Below are 19,331 nucleotides of genomic sequence, written 5' to 3' on the forward strand. Positions count from 1 at the left end.
CCAGCTCGGCGCCCAGTTCCTCTTTCCCACGGGCTCCTCGGTGCGATAGACGCGCTGCAGGCCGCACAGCAGGTAGGAGCGGCCTCCCTTTCCCCCCGAAACCCCACGTGTCCTCAGTCCCAGGCCGCTCCTACGTCGGCCGACCCGGCTTCCCTTCCACCCAATACCCTCCCGGCCGGCCCCACGGACACACACTGTTTCTCTCTCAGCTGAAACGGCCTAAAGAGGCCCCTTTGTGTCATTCTGTGAAGAGGCTCCTCTCTGCACCTTCGAGGAGGACGTCCTGCCCAAATCTCAGCCCCGAGCTTCCGACCACAGAGCCCAGGGCTGCGCAGCCCACAGGGGACACCACTTCAAAGGGAGCAGCACAAACAGCAGCGAGCAGAGGGCACACACATCACAGAGGCGTGCGGAAGAGGAAGCCCGCAGTGCCCGGCCCTCCCTGAGGAGCTGCCATTAACCCCCCGTGCTATTTCCAGTGGGTGTATCTTTTATTTTTTTTTTCCGCTAGAAAGACAAGAATTTGTTGACTGCAGCAAAAGCACATTTAGAACAATGAAACCAGGAAGAGCCTAGAGCAGTGATGGCGAACCTTTGGAGCTCGGCGTGTCAGCATTTTGAAAAACCCTAACTTCACTCTGGTGCCGTGTCACATATAGAAATTTCTTGATCTTTGCAACCATAGTAACACAAAGATTTATATCTTTGACATTTATTTTATATATTTAAATGCCATTGAACAAAGAAAAATCAACCAAAAAAGTGAGTTTGCGTGTCACCTCTGACACACGTGTCACAGGTTCGCCATCACTGGCTGAGTAGAAGCAAAAGGAAAGCCCGGCCTGGGCTGCCGTGGTTCCCTGAGAAGTCAGAGCAAAGGGGGCCTTGGAGGCAGGTTCGGGGGGTCCAGGACGACCTGCCGCTGCCCACTGCTCCCCCAGGGGCGAGACTTGGGAGATCCCTTGGAGTTTAGGAGATATATGCCTGAGGGGGAAGGTGAGGGGGGACGGGAAGGGCATGGCCATGCTCCTTGGAGAGAGAGCATGTTATCATTAATTTTTTACGAATAGTTTATTGATTTTTTTTGGAGAGAGAGGAAGAAAGAGGGAGAGAGAGACACAACCCTGGCATGTGCCCGGGCCTGGAGCTCAACCAGTGACCTTACGGTGCACGAGATGACACGCAACCAACAGAGCCAGGGCTATGGGTGTGTCTTTTGTAATCTGAGTCCTATGTTTGGAGTTTTATTTTTATTTTTTGACTCAATAAAATACATCCCTGCGCCCCCCCCCCCCCGCCCCCCGCCACCAGAATCAGCTGTGGTGAGATGAGTTGTGCACCCAGTGGATGAAAAGATAAACAAACAGAAGCCCAATAACGTGTTGCCCTGTCTCGGGAGGCTCAGTGGGTGTTGTCCGGTGCACCAACGGGTTGGCTATTCGACTCCCGGGCCTGGGCAGGGCCAGGCCGGGGCTGCAGGCTCAGGGGCGTGCAGGGGGCAGCGGATTGACCCTCCAATGTTTCTCTCTCTATCTCCCTCCCTCACTTTCCAAAAATCAACCAATCAATAAAACAATAACATTTTATACCTGGCATGAGAGAGTTAAACCATTGTAACTGAACTGACTTAAATGAAACTTCAAACTATGCTAAACAGTGAACTTAACGATCATCACACACACACAGAAAGCCCACCTTGGACCCATGCAGGTACTGTGGCTGAGCATTTGGCTGTTTGTCTCTTTGAAATTCTTGGGAAAATGGTAATACTGTCCGAACAAATCTAAATAAGAACAAGGAAAAGGAAAATGCAATGACTTTTAAATATTCATAATTTTTCCATTAAACATCAGTTAAATCTTTCTGCTAATTAACTGAAATAATAATCAGAGAAAAACTCAAAGAAATCTAAACTAGAACATGCACGAGATACCAGTTCTGTGAAGGCGGCTGGTAACTGTGCCCAGAGTCAGAAACGAAGAGCATCAGGGAGCCCAGCAAACAGTCTCCGAACCCAGGAGAGCCTGGCCCGTGGGCAGCGAGGACACGGCCGAGGACCTGGTGGGGCCTGGCCCGTGGGCAGCGAGGACACGGCCGAGGACCTGGTGGGGCCTGGCCCGTGGGCAGCAAGGACACGACCCAGGACCTGGTGGGGCCTGGCCCGTGGGCAGCGAGGACACGGCCGAGCACCTGGTGGGGCCTGGCCCGTGGGCAGCAAGGACACGACCCAGGACCTGGTGGGGCCTGGCCCGTGGGCAGCAAGGACACGGCCGAGGACCTGGTGGGGCTGGGGCCTGGCCCGTGGGCAGCGAGGACACGGCCGAGGATCTGGTGTGGCCTGGCCTGGCCCGTGGGCAGTGAGGACACGGCCGAGGACCTGGTGGGGCCTGGCCTGGCCAGCTCAGAACCCCTGGGCGGGGCCTGGGACCCGCCTGGGGGGCTCACCGGTTGGTGGAGCCGTTGTAGCAGTAGTTGGGCAGGAAGTCGTAGTTGAGCTCCCAGAAGACGTGCAGGGTGATCCTCCCGTAAGGCGCGGACACGTTGTGATTGGCCTCCCGGAACATGGCGTCGAAGCTGTCCAGCGACAAGTACCTGCTCAGCAGCTGGTGTGTCATGCGGTTGATTTCCAAGAGGCCGTCCAGCTCCTGTGTGAACACAGGACGGGAGTGAGGACAGAACGGGGCCCAGACAGTGGCATCCACTCCCCACGGGGCGGCGCCATGGGGGGCGGGAGGGAGCCGACACACCGGGTGTGGTCAGCGAGCTGGACCGAGAATAGGTGAGGCAGGGTCTGCCGGGCACCAGGAGTGGGTTTCTCACGCCCGCTCGGCTGCCTTTAACCTGCCCTCCTGCCTGGCCGGGGGGCTCGGTGATTGAGCATCGACCTATGAACTAGGAGGTCACCCACATGCCCAGGTTGTGGGCTCGATTCCCAGTGTGGGGAGTTGCAGGAGGCAGCTGGTCAATATTTCTCTCTGACATCTATGTTTCTCTCTCTCTCTCTCTCTCTCATCAATAAAAACATATTAAGAAGTTTTTAAATGTTGTTTCCATGCTGTTGCTTTGGTTTTCTTCTTCAGGGACCATATGATATGTATGATGTGTATGTTGGGCCTCTGTTGTCTATCTACTACATGAAATTCTCCTTAGAAGAATTCTCTGGTAAAAGAAGGCCAAGCTTAATTAGTGCTTATGTTTTGATTTCTGGACAAAACACTGAACGTATCATTGGTTCCACGTATCGATAAGGATGGAAATATAATCAGCTGTAATCCTGGGGCTTGTATCCAACGCTGGGCCGAGCCCGAGGGGAGAAAGGGCACTCACGACGATGGAGGTCAGGTCTTCACTCTCAAACCGTCCGATAGCCAGTTCCAGGGACTTGTACACGGCCACCGAGACGCGCTGGGTGATCAGGCGATTGAGGTCTATGGACCTGCCCAGGAGCTGGGGTGAGAGGGCGGAGAGCGTGAACTGCTAAAGCAACATATGCACACGTCCCCTCTGGAAACTCGAAGAGGAAGACATAATGCACAACATTTACACATGTTTCGCTCCAACATCAATGTGTCTCTCTTTCTCCCCCTCTCCCTTTCTCTCTCTAAAAATCATTAAAAAGATAATTTAAAAAAAAAAAGGAATCCGGGCGGGGCCTGGCGCTGCAAGTCTTCCCTCCAACAGAAACAGCTTCCTTTAAACTCTCAACACTTTAGAAGGAAGTTCCCAGTCACTCGACATACGGGCTCCTATTCAGATCCCGCGGCCGCTAAGGAAACCTCCCTGTTTCAGACGCCGGCCCAGGGCGCCGTGCGGGCAAGGCCCTCACCTGCACGTGCCTCTGCTTGAGCAGCGTCTCGTAGCGGTTGGAGGGCGGGAGGTGGATGGTGGCCCCCTGGTTCTTGCATTCGGATCTTAACCGTTTGTCCAGAAGCAAACTGGGGTGGAAGGAAGGGAGGGCACTGCTCACAGGCTCTGAACTTTAATGCGAATATCAGATCGAGGTACCCAAGGTCCCTTCCCCAAACCACAGAGCACACTCACCTTCCAGCCATCACCTTATAATATGCAAATATCTGGTCAGCCAACTTGTAAACAAACTGGTCAAAGCACAGGTTCACCTGACGAGGAATAAAGCAGACATTACATTTAATTCCCTAAACGGAGATCAGATAACACCTGGGCAAAAGTAGGTTTACAGCTGTGAATACACGAAACACTATTGAATTTATTGGAGTGACATTTGTTAGTAAAATTATATAGGTTTCAGACGGATAGTCTATCACACATCATCTGTCTATTGTATTGTGGTCCCCACCCCAAGTCAAGTCTCCTTCCATCACCATTTACCCCCCTTTTCCCTGTTCCTCCTGCCCCCACCCCTTCTCTCTGGTCATCATCACAGTGTTGTGTGCGCAGTTTATTCTTGTATTATTATTCTTTGTTAACTGTATTATTTTCCATACGACAACGGTAAACCTACTTTGCCACATCCTGTAGCAACATGGATGGATGTTGAGGGCGTTATGGTAAGTGAAATAAACTGGACAGAGACAAGTACTGTATGGTCTCACGTGTGTGTAATCTTAACAAAACCACACACTCAAATGCAGAAAAGTGAGTGGGGGTTGCCAGAGGCACAGGGGAAGGTGGTCAGAAGGTTTGCACTTCCAGTTTCACCATAAATATGGCCGGGGATGCAAAGGACGCAAACTGCTACGGCAACTGACAGAGGCTCTTGTTGGGAAGACGCACACGAGAGGCCATCGCTGTGTCTGTAGCACAGGCAGCGCGTGCACGTGTCGGCGCCGTCACCACGGGCGAGCTGCCGGGAGGACCTCATCCCCTCCAGCTCCTGCTGTGACGGAGCAGCCGCACAGAGAGGCGCAGACAGAGGGCTGACGCCAAATATCCATGTCAAACATCATTGCTCTGTTTAACCCTCACTGTGTTAGAGGGCAGGTTTGCTTCCTCCGACCCCAGACAAAGGACGTGGAAGAGCTCGCTCCAGGTGCCTGGGAACTCACCTCTGCCTCGATTTCGTCGTAGAGAAACTGCTTGTTGAACCGGGTGAGGGCGTAGTGGGCGCTGTCGTTGTAAAGGTCCAGGGAGTAGAGGACATACCTGCAGGGAGCGGACAGACAGCCTCGCACACGCCGCTTCCCCGGACCCGAGAACTACCCCGCTCTGCTCTGCTCTGCTCTGCTCTCCTCTCACGAGGAAAACCAATCCCTTCGAATGCCAGGCTTGGCTCCTGCGAGGCCCTGAGGGAGCAGCCTGGGCAGTGAACCCACCCCGTGGGCCACGCCTGAGTCACAGGCCTCCAGCAGCTGCACCGTCTCCCTGATCCTGTTTCAAAGATTTTTGCCACAAGGATGTAGCATCCTATCCTATGTAATAAAAGGGTAATATGCAAATCGACCCAACGGCAGAATGACCGGTCGCTATGATCTGCACTGACCACCAGGGGGCAGAGGGTCAACCCAGGAGCTGCCCACAGCCAGTGGCGGTGGCGGCGGTGCCAGCAAGCAGGCGGTGCCAGGCCGCCAGCCAAGGCAGGTGCCAGCGGGGGGCAACCCCCATCACCTTGCCAGTTTCCCTGTAGAGAGATGCGACTGGCGGCAGCAGCAGGGGTGGGGCCGGCGAGTGGGCAGTGCCAGGCCAGCCAGGACGAGTGTGAGCGAGGGCCCGATCGCCCCGCTGGTTGCCTCACAGATCGGCCCCGATCGCCGGCCAGGCCTAGGACCCTACCCATGCACGAATTTGTGCACCGGGCCTCTAAGTGTTTTTTAATAAACACAACAATGAGGGCTTTTTTAATTTTTAACAGTATATTATTTTTGCCCAGCTGGCATGACTCAGGGGCTGGGTGTTGACCTATGAACCAGGAAGTCCCAGTTCGATTCCTGGTTCGGGCACAGGCCCGGGTTGAGGGCTGGATACCCAGTGGGGGCTGTGCAGGAGGCAGCTGGTTGATGATTCTCTCTCATCATTGATGTTTCTCTCTCTCACTCCCTCTCCCAACTTCTCTGAAATCAATAAAAACATTAAAAAAAAAAAAAAAAAGACAAGAAACCTGTCCCTTGTACGACTCTCTCGTCTCTCCCCTAGAATCACGACATCAAATTAAGCACTGAGAACAGCCCAGCCCCGCCTCCGCCTCTCACCTCCCCAAAGCCAACCGGTCACCACGAGCACAGCCCACAGGGCCCGGGACACTCACTCCATCATGGACGCCTCCTTGGTCTCCAGGATGTGGTCGGTCAGGATCCAGGGCATGGACATCTCGATGGGGAACTGGATGCGCCGGCCCATGGTAAGCTCCAGGAAGAACTCGCGGAACCACAGCTGCGAGAGGTCGCAGCACTGCTGCAGGGTCTCTGGGGGTGCAGACGGCAGCGGGTCAGTCTCCGCCAATGGCACAGACTCACAGACAAAAAACAGACAGACAGACAGGGCGAGGGCCGTGCACCAGGCGCCAGGTCCTTTGCCATCAGCCCGGAGCCATGCAGGGGTGTTGAGTGGACAGGGTCTCGGGCCCCTAACACTAGGGACGGGACACCTGACGGCAGGCCAGCCACCTGGACTGTGCCCGCTCTCACCCAGGGAAGGACAGAGGGGGCGTCTGGGCTGTGGGTCTGACAGGGACGTCGGTGCCTCTCGTGGGCCCTGTGGGCCTTGGGGGCTGGGAGGAAAGTGCTTTTGGAAAGGAGCAGTGAGACCAGGACGGCCCTGTTTTGCTGGGGAGCAGATGCGGCATTTCCTGCACACTCGGTGGGGTTAGTTAGTGCAAAAGGACTGTTTTTTATGCTTCTGCCCTGTGATGGAGTGAAAAGCAAAAAGCTCGTTATTCACTGCAAACCTGCAGCGTCCCAGCCAAGACGGGGCCTCCCGTTCGGAGCACACAGCTGTGACAGGACAACCAAGGGCACACAGCCGGCGCCCTGGTCCAGGGGACCTGCGTCTCCCCAGGGCAGCTGCCTGAGCCCGGGGATCTGCCCACTGCGCACGTCACTGCCAGAGGGGACGTTCGCCGGTCGTGTCAGACCCTGTGTGGCTGAAGGGCCAGCTACGGCCCCACGGCCCTCACCCTTCCAAAGGCCATGCCGCTCGGAGGGGCACCCGGCCGGCCATGCGTTCACAGCAGCAGGCGAAGGTTGCTACAGGGCCACCACACCTCACCACCTGGTGCGGGTGCGTGCGGGGACCTCAGCGGGGACGGTCAGCAGGCGGAAGCGTTCTGGACGGTGTTAGCGGTGTTAGAGCATGCTGGGCCGGGCGCTGGTCAGCAGTGTCTCTTACCGCTGAAATTTATCAAGTGAGTGTAGAAGAAGGACTCTCGATGGAATTTTTCTATGTCCAATATGGTGGGCCCCTCAAGGCTACTTCTCAGGGTTTTCTTGGAGCCACTTTTGTCTGCAATGAGGGACTCTAGCATGGTTCTCACCATATAGAGCTGCGTGATCCAGGGAGACGGTGGGGGGAGGAAACACACAGGGAGCATTAGTCGCACCGGACGCAGCTCGGCCCCAGGAGGGCGGCTCAGAGCCTGACCTGGCCGGGCTCCCCCGGCTCCGCTAAGGGGTCTGGGCGCCCGTCTAGTGGCCGCGGGCTGCTGCGTGGGAGGAAGGACCTGCGAAGGAGCACGTCTCCGTGCCCGGAACGTCAGCAAGGGAAACGAACGATGTCTTACCCCCGAAGGTTAAGAGAGGCGGGTAGGTGTAGGACTGCCTCAGAAACGCGTGAACCACATGCACCAGCCTCTCCATGCCCAGAGACTTGAGCTGCCGCAACAGCTCGGCGGAGCTCAAGGACTCTGCCATGGTGCGCACCAGGTACAGCTAGACACGGACAGACACGGGAGAGGCGGAGAGCGTTAGTCACACGGCACGCGGAGCAGGACACACACGGGACGCGGGGCATACACCACGGACGGACCCGGACGGGGCTTCCTCCCAGGTACCGAGCGTCCCATTCACAGCCAGCAACGTGCTTTGCTGGGCATCCTGGTGACCGGCAGGAGGGCCGGGTCCCCACGGGAGGAGAAAGCAGAGGGCGGGGGCAGGTGTGAGTCAGGAGAAAGCTGCTTCAGGGGCCAAACGAGAGAAACATAGCGGTTGTGACTCAATTCCGGGCACAAAGCTGCATTTTTAAACCTCTCCAAGCTGTCTCTGCAGCACAACGTGAAAATCGCTCCCACGCCCGAAACAGCCACCGAGAAGCAGCGTGAATACAGACAGACGGTCACCCGTACTTTGGACTCGGGCGTTGGGCCGTCAGGTTAAGGTCTGCATGCAAGTGAGCGAGCCGGGCAGTCCCTGCGCTGTCCCGGGCAGCACTCGGGCCCACGCGGGCCGCGGACAGAGAGCCCGGAGAGACACAGGCAGGACGGGATCTGTCCGAGCGTAGAGGTGACCGTATTTCACTCCTGACCGCGCTTCCCGACCGCCCGCTCGGGGTTGGCCCTCTCGGGGGACAGGCAGGGACAGGGGACCAGGGACGAGAACCTGCGTACTGGAGGGTCCCACGGCGCGGCGAGGCACTTTAATGTCGAAGCCGCTTTTGGGGTCCTTCTCGCCCCGCAGGGCTGGGTCGTTGAAGGGCTCGTGCCCCGTCTCCCAATCGCACACGGTCTTCCTGATGGCCTGCAGGACACTGAACACGGCACGCGCGCTGGCGCCGGGGGCCCCTGGCCACCACAGCGTCTCACCGGACGCCCACCCGGCTCCACGGGAAATTTTAAAAACAGATTGTTGCCCGGCTGCAGTGGCTCTGTGGCTGAGTGTCAACCATGAACCAGAGGTCACGGCTCTATTCCTGATCAGGGCACATGCCCAGGCTGTGGGCTCCATCCCCAGTGTGAGGCGTGCAGGAGGCAGCCAATGGATGTTCCTCTCTCTCTCCCCCCCTTCCTCTCTCTAAAACCAATAAAAACATATATATAAAACCCTAATATGCAAATAGACTGAAAACAACCAGGCACTATGATATGCACTGACCACCAGGGGGCGTGCAGAACATGCCGGGCACGGTGACAGCGGGATGGTGGAGCAGTGAGTGGGGGCGCCAGACCAACTGTCATTGTGACGAGCCTCTGGTGGTTACTAAAAATTCTTTGCTACTGCACGCCACTGTCCTGCCCGCCACCGTCCTGCCCGCCACTCACACCCGCTTTCGGCGCCGGCCCTGCTTGCACTCGCTGCTGGTGCCTGGCGCTGGCCCCATAGCCCGGCGCCATCAGTGGGTGCCAGCGGCGACTGCTGGCCCTGATCGTCCCTCAGGGGTTCTCCGCCTACCCCTGTTCCTGAGGGGCAATTGGGACCAGCAGCCACCTCTCGCACCTGCCGCCGGCGCCGGCCCGCTCACACCCACTGCTAGCATTGGCCCCGATCGCTCCACACCATCAGCGGGTACGAGTGGGGCCGGTGCCAGCAGCGCATGGGAGCGGCAGCGGCGGGAGTGGGGCTGCTGGCAGACAGGGGACAGGGGACCGGGGGCTGTGGTGGGAGGGGTGGGCACAGCGCGGAGGATGGGATGAGACCTGCCCCTGTGCCAACCGTAGCCTTGTGGCCATAGTTCCTTTAAAGGCGCATGAATTCATGCTGGGCCCCTAGTCTATAATAATAAAATCATAATATGCATATCGACCAAATGGCCCAACAGCAGGACGACCACCCGGAGGACCACAGTGTGACACGCATTGGCACCAGGCCAGTCAAGGTGGGTGCGATGCGAGTGGTCGGGGGCTGCCATTGCCCCATGATCGACCAGCAGAGGGAGGCCCAGGCCACCGGTGAGCAGGGTGATGAATTGGGGAGGGGCTCCGCGATCACCCCAAAGAGGGAGGCCCAGGCAACCCTCTGAGGGGTAATCAATGTGGGGAGGGGGAGGGGGAGGGGATCCTCAATTGATCAGCCCAGAGGGAGGCCCTGGGCACCAGCTGGCGGATCGATCAATGTAGGGGCGGCTCCGCAATCACCCCAAAGAGGGAGACCCAGGGCACCCCCTGTGGGGTGATGGATGGGGGGCTCCGTGGAACAAGGGAACTGGGTAACTGAGGGTTTGTGGCTGCGGACGCGGGCAGCCTCAGGACAAGGCGGGTGCGGGCGGGGGGCGGGAGGCGGGACTGGGGCTGCGAAGGCCTGCCTTGCACGAATTGTGTGCACAGGGCCTCTAGCATGTACACAAAAGGAAATACTGACTGCGGCCACATTAACCTACACCAACCCTCCGGTCCTGCCCCCAGCGCCGGGCGCTGACCTCTGGATGACGTTCTTCTTCTTCTTGATGGCCTGGCGCAGCGGCTCCCGCAGCGTGACCTGGGAGAAGTCCTGCAGGGCGGCGTAGACCGTGTGCCGGATGGCGTGGTTGAACACGCTCTCCATCCTGCCCATCAGCACCTGCAGGCCCTTGATCATGGCGATCACCTGCGGGGACACGGGCTCTGGGGGTGACGGCAGAGGCACACGCCGGCCTCTCCCAACCGCTGTGCTCCTGCTCGGATTTGTGTAATGGATGTGCTGCCTTTTTAAATAGATGAGACGTTCCTATTAGCTAATGACAAAAAGAAATTCTGCCCCAGCCAGTGTGGCTAGTTGTCTGGAACATCATCGCATACACAAGATCATGGGTTCGATTCCCACTCAGGATTGATGATTCCTGGTCGATGTTTCTCTCTCTCTCTCTCTCCCTTCCTGTCCCCCTGGATACGCCCCGGGGGAGCTGTCGGCAGAGATCAGTAACCACGGCCCATTTTATTCCGTTTTGACTGCGGCAGATGCAAAAGGGCTGCCTCACAGAGAAGCAGTGACAAATGTAGGTGGTTCGTTCCCGTTTTCCTCTCCTTTGAAAAGGGGGCCCACATGAGCCAGTGCGACGGCGGCAGAGACAACAGACAGACGCACCTCCACGAGGGCGAACTTCTCCTCGCTGGTGTAGTTGTAGCGCGTGGCGCGCTCATACTCCTCAGCGTTGTCGGGGCAGTCCTTGTTGGAGTACTTGTCCGTCGGGTGCACGAGTTTCCACGAATACTAGTCAGAGAGACGGGAACAGACTGCAGTGCTCGGCTGCCGGGCGTGTAGGAGGCAGACAGACAGGGCAGTGGGAAGGACAGGCAGACAGACAGGGCAGTGGGAAGGACAGGCAGACAGACACGGGCAGTGGGAAGGACAGGCAGACAGACAGGGCAGTGGGAAGGACAAGCCAGGAATGGAAGGTCACCAGGCGGAAAGCAATGAGCAGGATTGGGGCGTACAAGGGGTACCCTCTGGTCGATGTTTCACTATCACATCGATGTCTCTCTCTCTCTCCCTTCCTCTCTCTGAAATCAATAAAAATATATTTTTAAAAATATCGTAACGTTACAATTTAAAGGCTATTAATGCCAACAGATGAGGCCAGTGATTTGTAACACAGGTGCATGAAACGTATGTTGAATTGTCTTCCATTTAAATTGACATATAACCTTATTTCTGGCCCCAAAATAAAAAGCCAATTTGTTCTTTATCCAAGAACCAAAGTTAATGCAGAAAAAATATCATTGAGTCCATATCTTGATGAGTCTGGGGGGGTGGGGAGGGGGGGGGCGCTCTCCAGGTTCCCGGTGTTCCCGCCTCCTGGCGAGCGAGCGAGGGCGCCTACCACTTCCATCACGTGCGCGCTCCACTGGGACAGCAGCTGCAGGCCCTGCAGCGCCAGGTCGAAGAGCTTCCGGTACTCGGCGTCTGTCTTCTGGGCCTCCTGGCGGCCGGAGCCTGTGACAACCTGGAGCATCAAGGAGCATCGAGAAGTCGCCCCACATGTAGGAATCTGGCCGAGTCTCCCCCGTCCCATCAAACCCGCTCTAGGAACCCACCCCAAGGGCCCTGGCCCAGAAATGTGACATGATGGGGCACACGCTCCATCTGGCCCTGGCCAGTGCCACCAGTGGTTAGAGCCTCAGCCTGAGCACTGAAGGGTCCAGGGCCCTTCCCTGCTGTCCTAACCCCTGCAGCCTGCAGCTCACCGATGAAAGGGCACCTGCTAAGCCCTACACCCCACAGCCCCGCCTGGCCGCTCTCTCCACCTGGGATCTCCTGTGTGACCCCCAGGCCGTGTGCCCTGCAGGACTGTGAGTGGTAAACCTAGTTTTTTCTAAGCTGCGTGACGGCTGTAGCTGAGGTGGGTCCTGCATTCGCAGTAAGGCCCCAGGGCTGGCCTGCCGACCTCGCTGTTGCTGTAGCGCGCCAGCTCGGAGATGAAGCGCATGTGGTCCTCTCGGATCTGGATCATCTGCTCACAGATGTTGTACTGGGGGCTGCTGCTGGACGACGTGCACGTCCACCTGCGGGAGGGAGCGGGCCACCGGAGGGTGTTTGTACAAAGTCATCGTAATTTCTCCTTCGTCACCAAACTGCTTCCTGACGGCGATGCCAAGTGCAGCCCAGGGGATACGGTCAGTCACGCTGTGATAACTGTGTGTGGTGCCAGGTGGGTGCTGGACATATCAGGGGGACCCCTTTGTGAAGCATATGATTAGGTCACCACCATGCTGCACCCCGGAAAACAGCGCAAAGTCACACTGAATGTCAACTGTGATGGAAAGATCAAATCATTCCTGGCCAGTGTGCATCAATGGTCAGAGCATCGGCCTGCATACCAAACGGTTGTGGGTTCAATTCCTGGTCAAGGGTACGTACTTAGGTTGCAGGTTAAAGCCCATGTCCGATTGGGGAGCATTCGGAGGTAACCCATTGATGTGTCTATCTCACATAGGTCGCTCTCTCTCTCTCTCTCTCTCTCTCTCTCTCTCCCTCTCCCTCCATCCGTCCCTGCAATGGAAAACATATCGTGTCTAGGTTGTGGGTCTGATCCTCAGTTGGTGTATGTAGGGGAGGCAGCCAATAGATGTTTTTTCCTCACGTCGATGTTTCTGTCTATCGCTCCCTCTCTCTTAAGAAAAACAAACACAAAACAAGGACAATAGGAACGTCTCGGAACATTCTAATTGGGCAGCTCACGCTCGTACCGGGATTTGTTCTCCTCGTAGTGGGCGCTGGTCTTGATGTATCTTGCGAGTTCTATCTGCATGTCACCGAACAGTGGGACCACCTGGAGCTGCTGTATTCAAAGGAAAAAATAGCGTCATCATGTCTGTTAGTGACCAAACGTACAATCACGTGAGTGAATGGCCGTTAGTTACTGTTGGTTAAAAGCATTCTCTGCAAATCATTTAGTGCAAAAAAAGTGGTGAACACTTTTTGTTCTACATTCACTTGAAGAACAAAATACAAGTACCAACATTCAGGAAATTATTTAAACCATTTTAAATACGGAAATTAACCTGACTTTGGCTAGATCTATGGTCATAAAAAATTCAACTGCATTTCTATATACTAGCAACAACTAGAAAATGAAAATTTAAAGAATTTGCAAAAGCATCCAAAAATGAAAGGATTATGTATGAATACATTAAACAAAATATAGACAATACCTCTAAGCAAAAATACCATAAAAAATTCCGGAGAACATTTTAAAGTGAATGGAGAAATATATCAGGTTCAGGTATTGGAAGACTTGGTAATTTAACAAAGTCCATTCTCCCTAAATGAATCTATACATGCAATGGAATCCCAAACAATATTCCACGAGGAAGGTGTGTTACGAGTGGTGAGCATGTGTGGCGGTCACAAGCCAGTTCTAAAATGCATTTTGAAAGGTGAAGGGATGATACGCACGACAGTCTTGAAGAACATAACTGAAGACTTCCTGGTGAGCAGACCTACTCTACTGGGAAGCCACAGCCACTAGGACAGTGTGGCCTTGGAGCATGGATGGAGACCAGTGGGGCAGGACAGAGGACCTAAGACAGAGCCACAGACAGACACCTGGTTTATGACCCACGAAACACAGAACAATGTGGGAAAAGATGCTCTCTGCAATGAAAGGACAGGTCGGCTAGATATCCACATGGAGGAAAAATCCAAGAACGTCAAGCCCTAGCCCTGGCCAGTGTGGCTCAGTTGGTCGAGCGTGGTTCCATGCACAAAAGGGTCGCAGGTTCGATTCCCAGCAGGGTACATGCCTGGGTTGCAGGCTCGATCCCCAGTAGAGGATGATCTGGAGGCAGCCAATCGATGATTCTCTCTCATCATTGATGTTTTTCTCTCTCTCTCCCTCTCCCTTCTTCTCTCTCTAAAATCAATAAAGATATTAAAAGAATCACAATGAGCCCTAGCTGGTTTGGCCCAGTGGATATAGCATCGGCCTGTGTACTGAATGGTCCCAGGTTCGATTCCAGTCAAGGGCACTGGGTTCTGGGCTTGATCCCCAGTAGGGGGCCTGCAGGATGCAGCCGATCCATGATTCTCTCTCATCATTGATGTTTCTATCACTCCCTTCGCCCATCCTCTCTGAAATCAATAAACATATATTATTTTTTTAAAAAAATCACAAAGAGAGAGAGAGAGAGAGAGAGAGAGAAAGAGAGAGAGGGAGGGAGAAGAATGCCAACCCCTACCTCATGCCATACAGAGACCAGTTCTAAGGGAAACCATAGGTCTAGATGGAAAAGGAGCAGTGTTGTGTCCAAAAGCTAACACAAGAAAATCACGTGAGCCTGCTGTATGGAAACATCCCCTGAAGTAGACATTAAAGACGGACACACTGGATAACAATAAAGTGAAGAACCTTTATTCATGAAAGGACACCTTTAGGGAAGTGAAAGGAGAGCCACGTAGGGGAATGGCTGCATTTTGGGGCACCTGCACCTAGAATACGTGCAGACACAACCGAACAGGGGAAACCAAGGAATGTCAGTGAGGTTTCATGAAGCACACAAAGGGCGAAGGCACCAGAGGCCCAAAGGGCGCGACGACACGCCCAGTGTTCAGATTGCCCCCCTTCCAAAGGGGCTGGCGAGGAAGGGGAACAAGGGGGACGCTCACTCATTGCAAAGCAGCGCAGGCCCACGGGAAACTGTTAGGCTGTATCCACAAACAGTGGAAACCTTTATGCTCATGACCCCAATCCCATCCCTGGGTTCACGTCCAACAGAAACGTGCAGATGTCCCTAAATCTGAGCAGCCCCGTTCACACCGGCGAGAACCCAGAAACCAACACATGCCCATCACGACAGAATGGATCAACAGACGCCGGAGTGACCATCCGATGGCGACCCCACGATGAAGCTTAAGGACGGCTGCCATGGGCACCCACAGGGACAAGTGTAACTGAGTGACCAGCCAGAGAAGGGACGCAGGGCGTGGTCCCCTTCATTCGAGACCACAGCCCGGCAGAGCCCGTGTGGGGAGGCGGGGAGGAGCAGGCACCATGTCCCAGGACCCGTCACGGTCACACGTCTATAGAAATGTCACTCACTCACCTTGAAAAACTTGTCGATTTTGGACAAGTTTATTCTTTTCTTGGCATCTAGTTTATAGATGTTGCTGACACTCCCATCCATCAAGTACAGACCAAATCCCATGACCTGAAAAGCACAAAGTGGCATAGAAAGCTCAGACCCACAAGGTTAATTGCCCACAAGCACCTATAGAAACGACACTTCACTCTTTCTCCAGAAAAGGCATTTTAGCCCTGGCCCAGTGACTGAGCGTCGACCTAGGAACCAGGTCATGCTTCCATTCCCGGTCAGGGCACATGCCCAGGTTGCAGGCTCGATCCCCAGCAGGGGGCGGGCAGGAGGCAGCATCAATGGTCCTCTCTCATCATTGATGTTTCTATCCCTCTCTCCCTCTCCCTTCCTCTCTGAAATCAGTAAAAATATATATTTTTCTAAAAAGAGGTTGACAAAAGGATCACAGACAAAGCACAGCCTGTTGGCCAGACCCTGGCTGTCCCACCCTCCTGTGTCCCTCCCTCAGTGGGGCCCTCAAGAGCCATCCCCCTCCGCGTACTTTGAGAAGCATGTGTTTCTCGCTGGGCGTCAAGTACATCCTGTTCTCGTAGTAATCCACGCACAGGTTCACGATGTCCGCTAGGAGCTCTTCGTAGCCAGAGATGACTTCAAGCTGTTGCTGCAGAGACTGGAAGAGGGGAGCCCCATGCCACCACCTGCTCCAGGTCCTCTGTCCCTGGAACCCCAGCCATGCACCCCATCAGCCGGAGCAGGAGAGCTCGAGCCTCACCTGTGTGATCTTGTTGTGGTTGGCCAGGAACATGGACAGGTTCTGCGACTCCTGGATGGACTGCGGGTCTGCCATTTTCCGTAGAAACTGAGCAGCCCTTTGTAAGCAGGAAAAAAAGAAAACAGGTCATCAACTAACATGCTTCATGATTAAAAAAAGAAGAAGAGCCCAGCTGGGGTGGCTCCGTGGTTGAGGGTGGACCCATGAACCAGGAGGTCATGGTTGGATTCCCGGTCAGGGCACATGCCCGGGTTGTGGGCTAGATTCCCCAGTCGGGGGCGTGCAGGAGGCAGCAGATCGATGATGCACCCCATCTGACGTCAATTTCATTTTAAAGACACAGGAGCAGATGTATGATTTCAGAGGCAATGTAACTATAGCCCATTCACATGCAAAGTAAAAACTCTTCCAATTGAATTTTATAGCTCGGATTCCTTGTGTGGCAAGAGGCAACATTAGCCAGCATCTTGACATCTTGTTCTAACCAGTCATGCCTTCCGCAGGACTGGGGACAGACTCTAGAGAAAGTCTGTCCGTAGACAGCTGGCTCTGCCCTGACTGCCCACCCCCCTCCCTGCCACCAGCCACCCACACAGTGTTCCAGAAGCACACGCCACGCCATGCCCGCCTTTCCCAATGATCTCCGCATTCAAAGAGAAAACCGCCCCGGAGGAGAGCGGGTCTGGGAAACCAGGAAGCTCCAGGTGACCTCACTGTAGCATTCCACAGGGCCAGCTCCGCCCCCTGCTGGGCACCATCACCTGACCGGGCATCCTGAGCAGGGAGTGACTAGGGGTGGCACCCTCAGGCTGCAGAGCCACCTGCCCCTCACCAACACGCTCACGGAGCCCAGCGCCCGTGCAGTGACCCCAAGGCTCTGTGAGGAGGAAATGGTCTTGTGTGCTTCTGTCACCGAAGGGTGCTGAGCACTCAACAAACATGTGAGTCAAGGGCACATACCTACCTTGGTTCCAGGCAAAATCCCTGGCCCTGGTCAGGGATCATGCAGGAGACAACCAATCGATGTGTCTCTCTCACATCCATGTTTCTCTCTCTCCCCTCTCCCTTTCACTCTCTCTAAAAATCAATGGAAAAATAGATTCAGGCGAGGATTAACAAACAACAACATCAAAACAGGCCTGAGCCTGGCCAGCAACCACCGCCAGCCAGCTGCAGTAACTTCCGCACACCCACTGTGTGCAGGCAGCACAGCTCACCAGGTGCTCCCAGGCGCTCTCCACGGGGGCTCAGGCGCAGCGCTAGGCTCACCTCTTGTAGGCCGAGTGGTCGTTCTTCACGCTGCACTTCATGTTCTTCAGCTCGTCCAGCACTGCGAACATGTTGATGAACTTGCCCAGCGTGACCAGGTAGGCCTCCGACACGAAGTCCTTCCTCCGTTCCGCGTGGCACAGGCGCCGCACCTCCCCACAGAAACGCTCGATGGCATTTCTCTGAGCACGGAGAGATGGGGGTCAGGAAAGTCCCTGCCAACGCAGGGACAGCTCCACATCTGGCTTTAACTAGTGTCCAGACCCACCCACCCTGGAGGCGGGCTCAGTGGTTAGCACGTTGGCCTGCATACTGGAGGGCCGTGGGTTCCATTCCTGGTCAAGGGCATGTACCTGGGTTACAGGTTCAAAACCCACCCCCAGTTGGGACCCGTGTGGGAGTCAACCCATCCATGTTTCTCTCTCACATCAATGTTTCTCTCTCTTTCTTCCCACCCCCTCCCTTCCACTCGCTCTAAAAATAAATGAGAAAAATATCCTCGGGTGAAGATTAACCAAAAAATTAAAATTAAAAAAATGAAGTCCTCTCCCTGCGGCCACTTTTCCTAACCAAGGAGCCAGAAGGAGCTTAGGTGAGGACCGCCTGAGCAAGCAATGAGGGTGAGTTTGAGAAAGAAAACACCTGAAAAACGGGATGAATATAAAGTATAAATTGGCAGAAAGACAAAAGTACTAGGAACTGAGAAAGCAGTCGTTATACCCTGGCCGATTTGGCTCAGTGGATAGAACATGGGCCTGCGGACTAAAGGGTCCCAGATTCAATTCCCAGTCAGGGAACATGCCCAGGTTGCGGGCTCGATCGCCAGTGCGGGGCGTGCAGGAGGCAGCCGATCCATGATTCTCTCTCATCATTGGTTTCTTTCTCCCTCTCCTTCTCCCTTTCTCTCTGAAATCAATAAAAATATATTTTAAAAATTAATAAGTAAATAAAATACAGAATTCTGCATCCCTCTCTCAAAACGAAAAATAAATAATGTGTCTCCGTGAAGAAAACAAATTGGCTCTCAAGGGCAGGCAACGCTTCACCTGTCCGAGGCTCGGTTCCCTTTGTCTCGGAAGCATCTGGTTGCTTTAATTCACAGGCAGGTGCTGTACTGAGTTCCTGGGGACAGTGACAGTGGCACTGTCCTAACCTTTGCACCAAACCCTAGGATCATTCTGCTGTCTTACCTGGAAGTACATAAAATTCATCAGTTTTGTGACCTCAGGCTCAAGGACCTCCACGGTTTTCTCATAAATTTCCACTCTGTTAGGCTGCTCATTACATTTCACCTGGGAATAAACAGGTATGACATAAAGAAAGGCTTCAAGCAGCTAGAAATGAGGGAGGGAAGGCGCTGCCAGCGCTGGGGGTCCCGGACTTCTGATGGGTAGAATTCTGGTGGGGCTGGGCTGTGCAGGTCGGGGTGTGGTCTTGCTGAGCTTGGCAGAGGTCACGAGGGGCGTGGCCTGGCTGGGTGTGGCAGAACAGCAGGGTACCTGTGGGATGGCCCGAGAGCAGCTCCTCCAGGTGTACAGCATGACGGCGTACTGCTGGCCCTCTTCCAGCATCTCGTTCTGCAAGGGGGCGCATGGCACATGTAAGGCACGCAGGGAGCATCCCTAGCAAAGGCGATGCCACGTCGCTAACAACTACAGGGATCGCCTATCCCGACTGCCTTTGACAGACAAGCACCAGGACCTGCCTGCTGAGTAAGAGACAGCTGTGAGGAGGCTGGTGTCCCTGAAGCAGTGGTGCAGCCATGACGACCACACCGCTCCTCCCATACACCCAAAGGTCATGGGTTCTATTCCCAGTCAGGGCACATACCCAGGTTGTGCGTTGGATCCCCGGCCAGGGAGTCTAAGAGAGGCAGTTCATCAGTGTGACTCTCTCTCCTCTCTCTCTCTCTCTCTCTCTCTAAAAATCGATGAATATACC

At 55.0% G+C, this 19,331-nt stretch overlaps 1 protein-coding gene across 3 annotated transcripts in view; it reads right to left on the reverse strand.

The window, feature by feature from the left end:
• The window catches only part of CYFIP1 (cytoplasmic FMR1 interacting protein 1), a 29,331-nt gene that overhangs the window by 5,787 nt on the left and 4,213 nt on the right, over nt 1-19,331 (reverse strand). The window contains exons 4-23 of one of the 3 annotated variants that reach the window (XM_070400636.1): nt 18,890-18,967; nt 18,581-18,682; nt 17,391-17,572; nt 16,122-16,218; nt 15,891-16,019; nt 15,359-15,463; nt 13,004-13,095; nt 12,202-12,319; nt 11,638-11,760; nt 10,902-11,027; nt 10,258-10,424; nt 8,505-8,652; nt 7,300-7,453; nt 6,221-6,377; nt 5,025-5,121; nt 4,042-4,118; nt 3,827-3,935; nt 3,328-3,447; nt 2,446-2,645; nt 1,696-1,783 (exon numbers count right to left, since the gene is read on the reverse strand). In XM_070400636.1, the coding sequence (XP_070256737.1) occupies nt 1,696-1,783; nt 2,446-2,645; nt 3,328-3,447; nt 3,827-3,935; nt 4,042-4,118; nt 5,025-5,121; nt 6,221-6,377; nt 7,300-7,453; nt 8,505-8,652; nt 10,258-10,424; nt 10,902-11,027; nt 11,638-11,760; nt 12,202-12,319; nt 13,004-13,095; nt 15,359-15,463; nt 15,891-16,019; nt 16,122-16,218; nt 17,391-17,572; nt 18,581-18,682; nt 18,890-18,967 (2,469 nt within the window). Of the gene's footprint in view, nt 1-1,695; nt 1,784-2,445; nt 2,646-3,327; nt 3,448-3,826; nt 3,936-4,041; nt 4,119-5,024; nt 5,122-6,220; nt 6,378-7,299; nt 7,454-7,690; nt 7,709-8,504; nt 8,653-10,257; nt 10,425-10,901; nt 11,028-11,637; nt 11,761-12,201; nt 12,320-13,003; nt 13,096-15,358; nt 15,464-15,890; nt 16,020-16,121; nt 16,219-17,390; nt 17,573-18,580; nt 18,683-18,889; nt 18,968-19,331 lie in introns of those variants that run through there. The other 2 variants (XM_070400637.1, XM_070400638.1) reach the window with 2 other exon arrangements.

The sequence above is a fragment of the Myotis yumanensis genome, unplaced genomic scaffold (assembly GCF_028538775.1).
Source record: "Myotis yumanensis isolate MYYU_CA2020_CCGP unplaced genomic scaffold, mMyoYum1.0.hap1 SCAF_20, whole genome shotgun sequence".
In the NCBI taxonomy this organism is placed as follows: Eukaryota; Metazoa; Chordata; class Mammalia; order Chiroptera; family Vespertilionidae; genus Myotis; species Myotis yumanensis.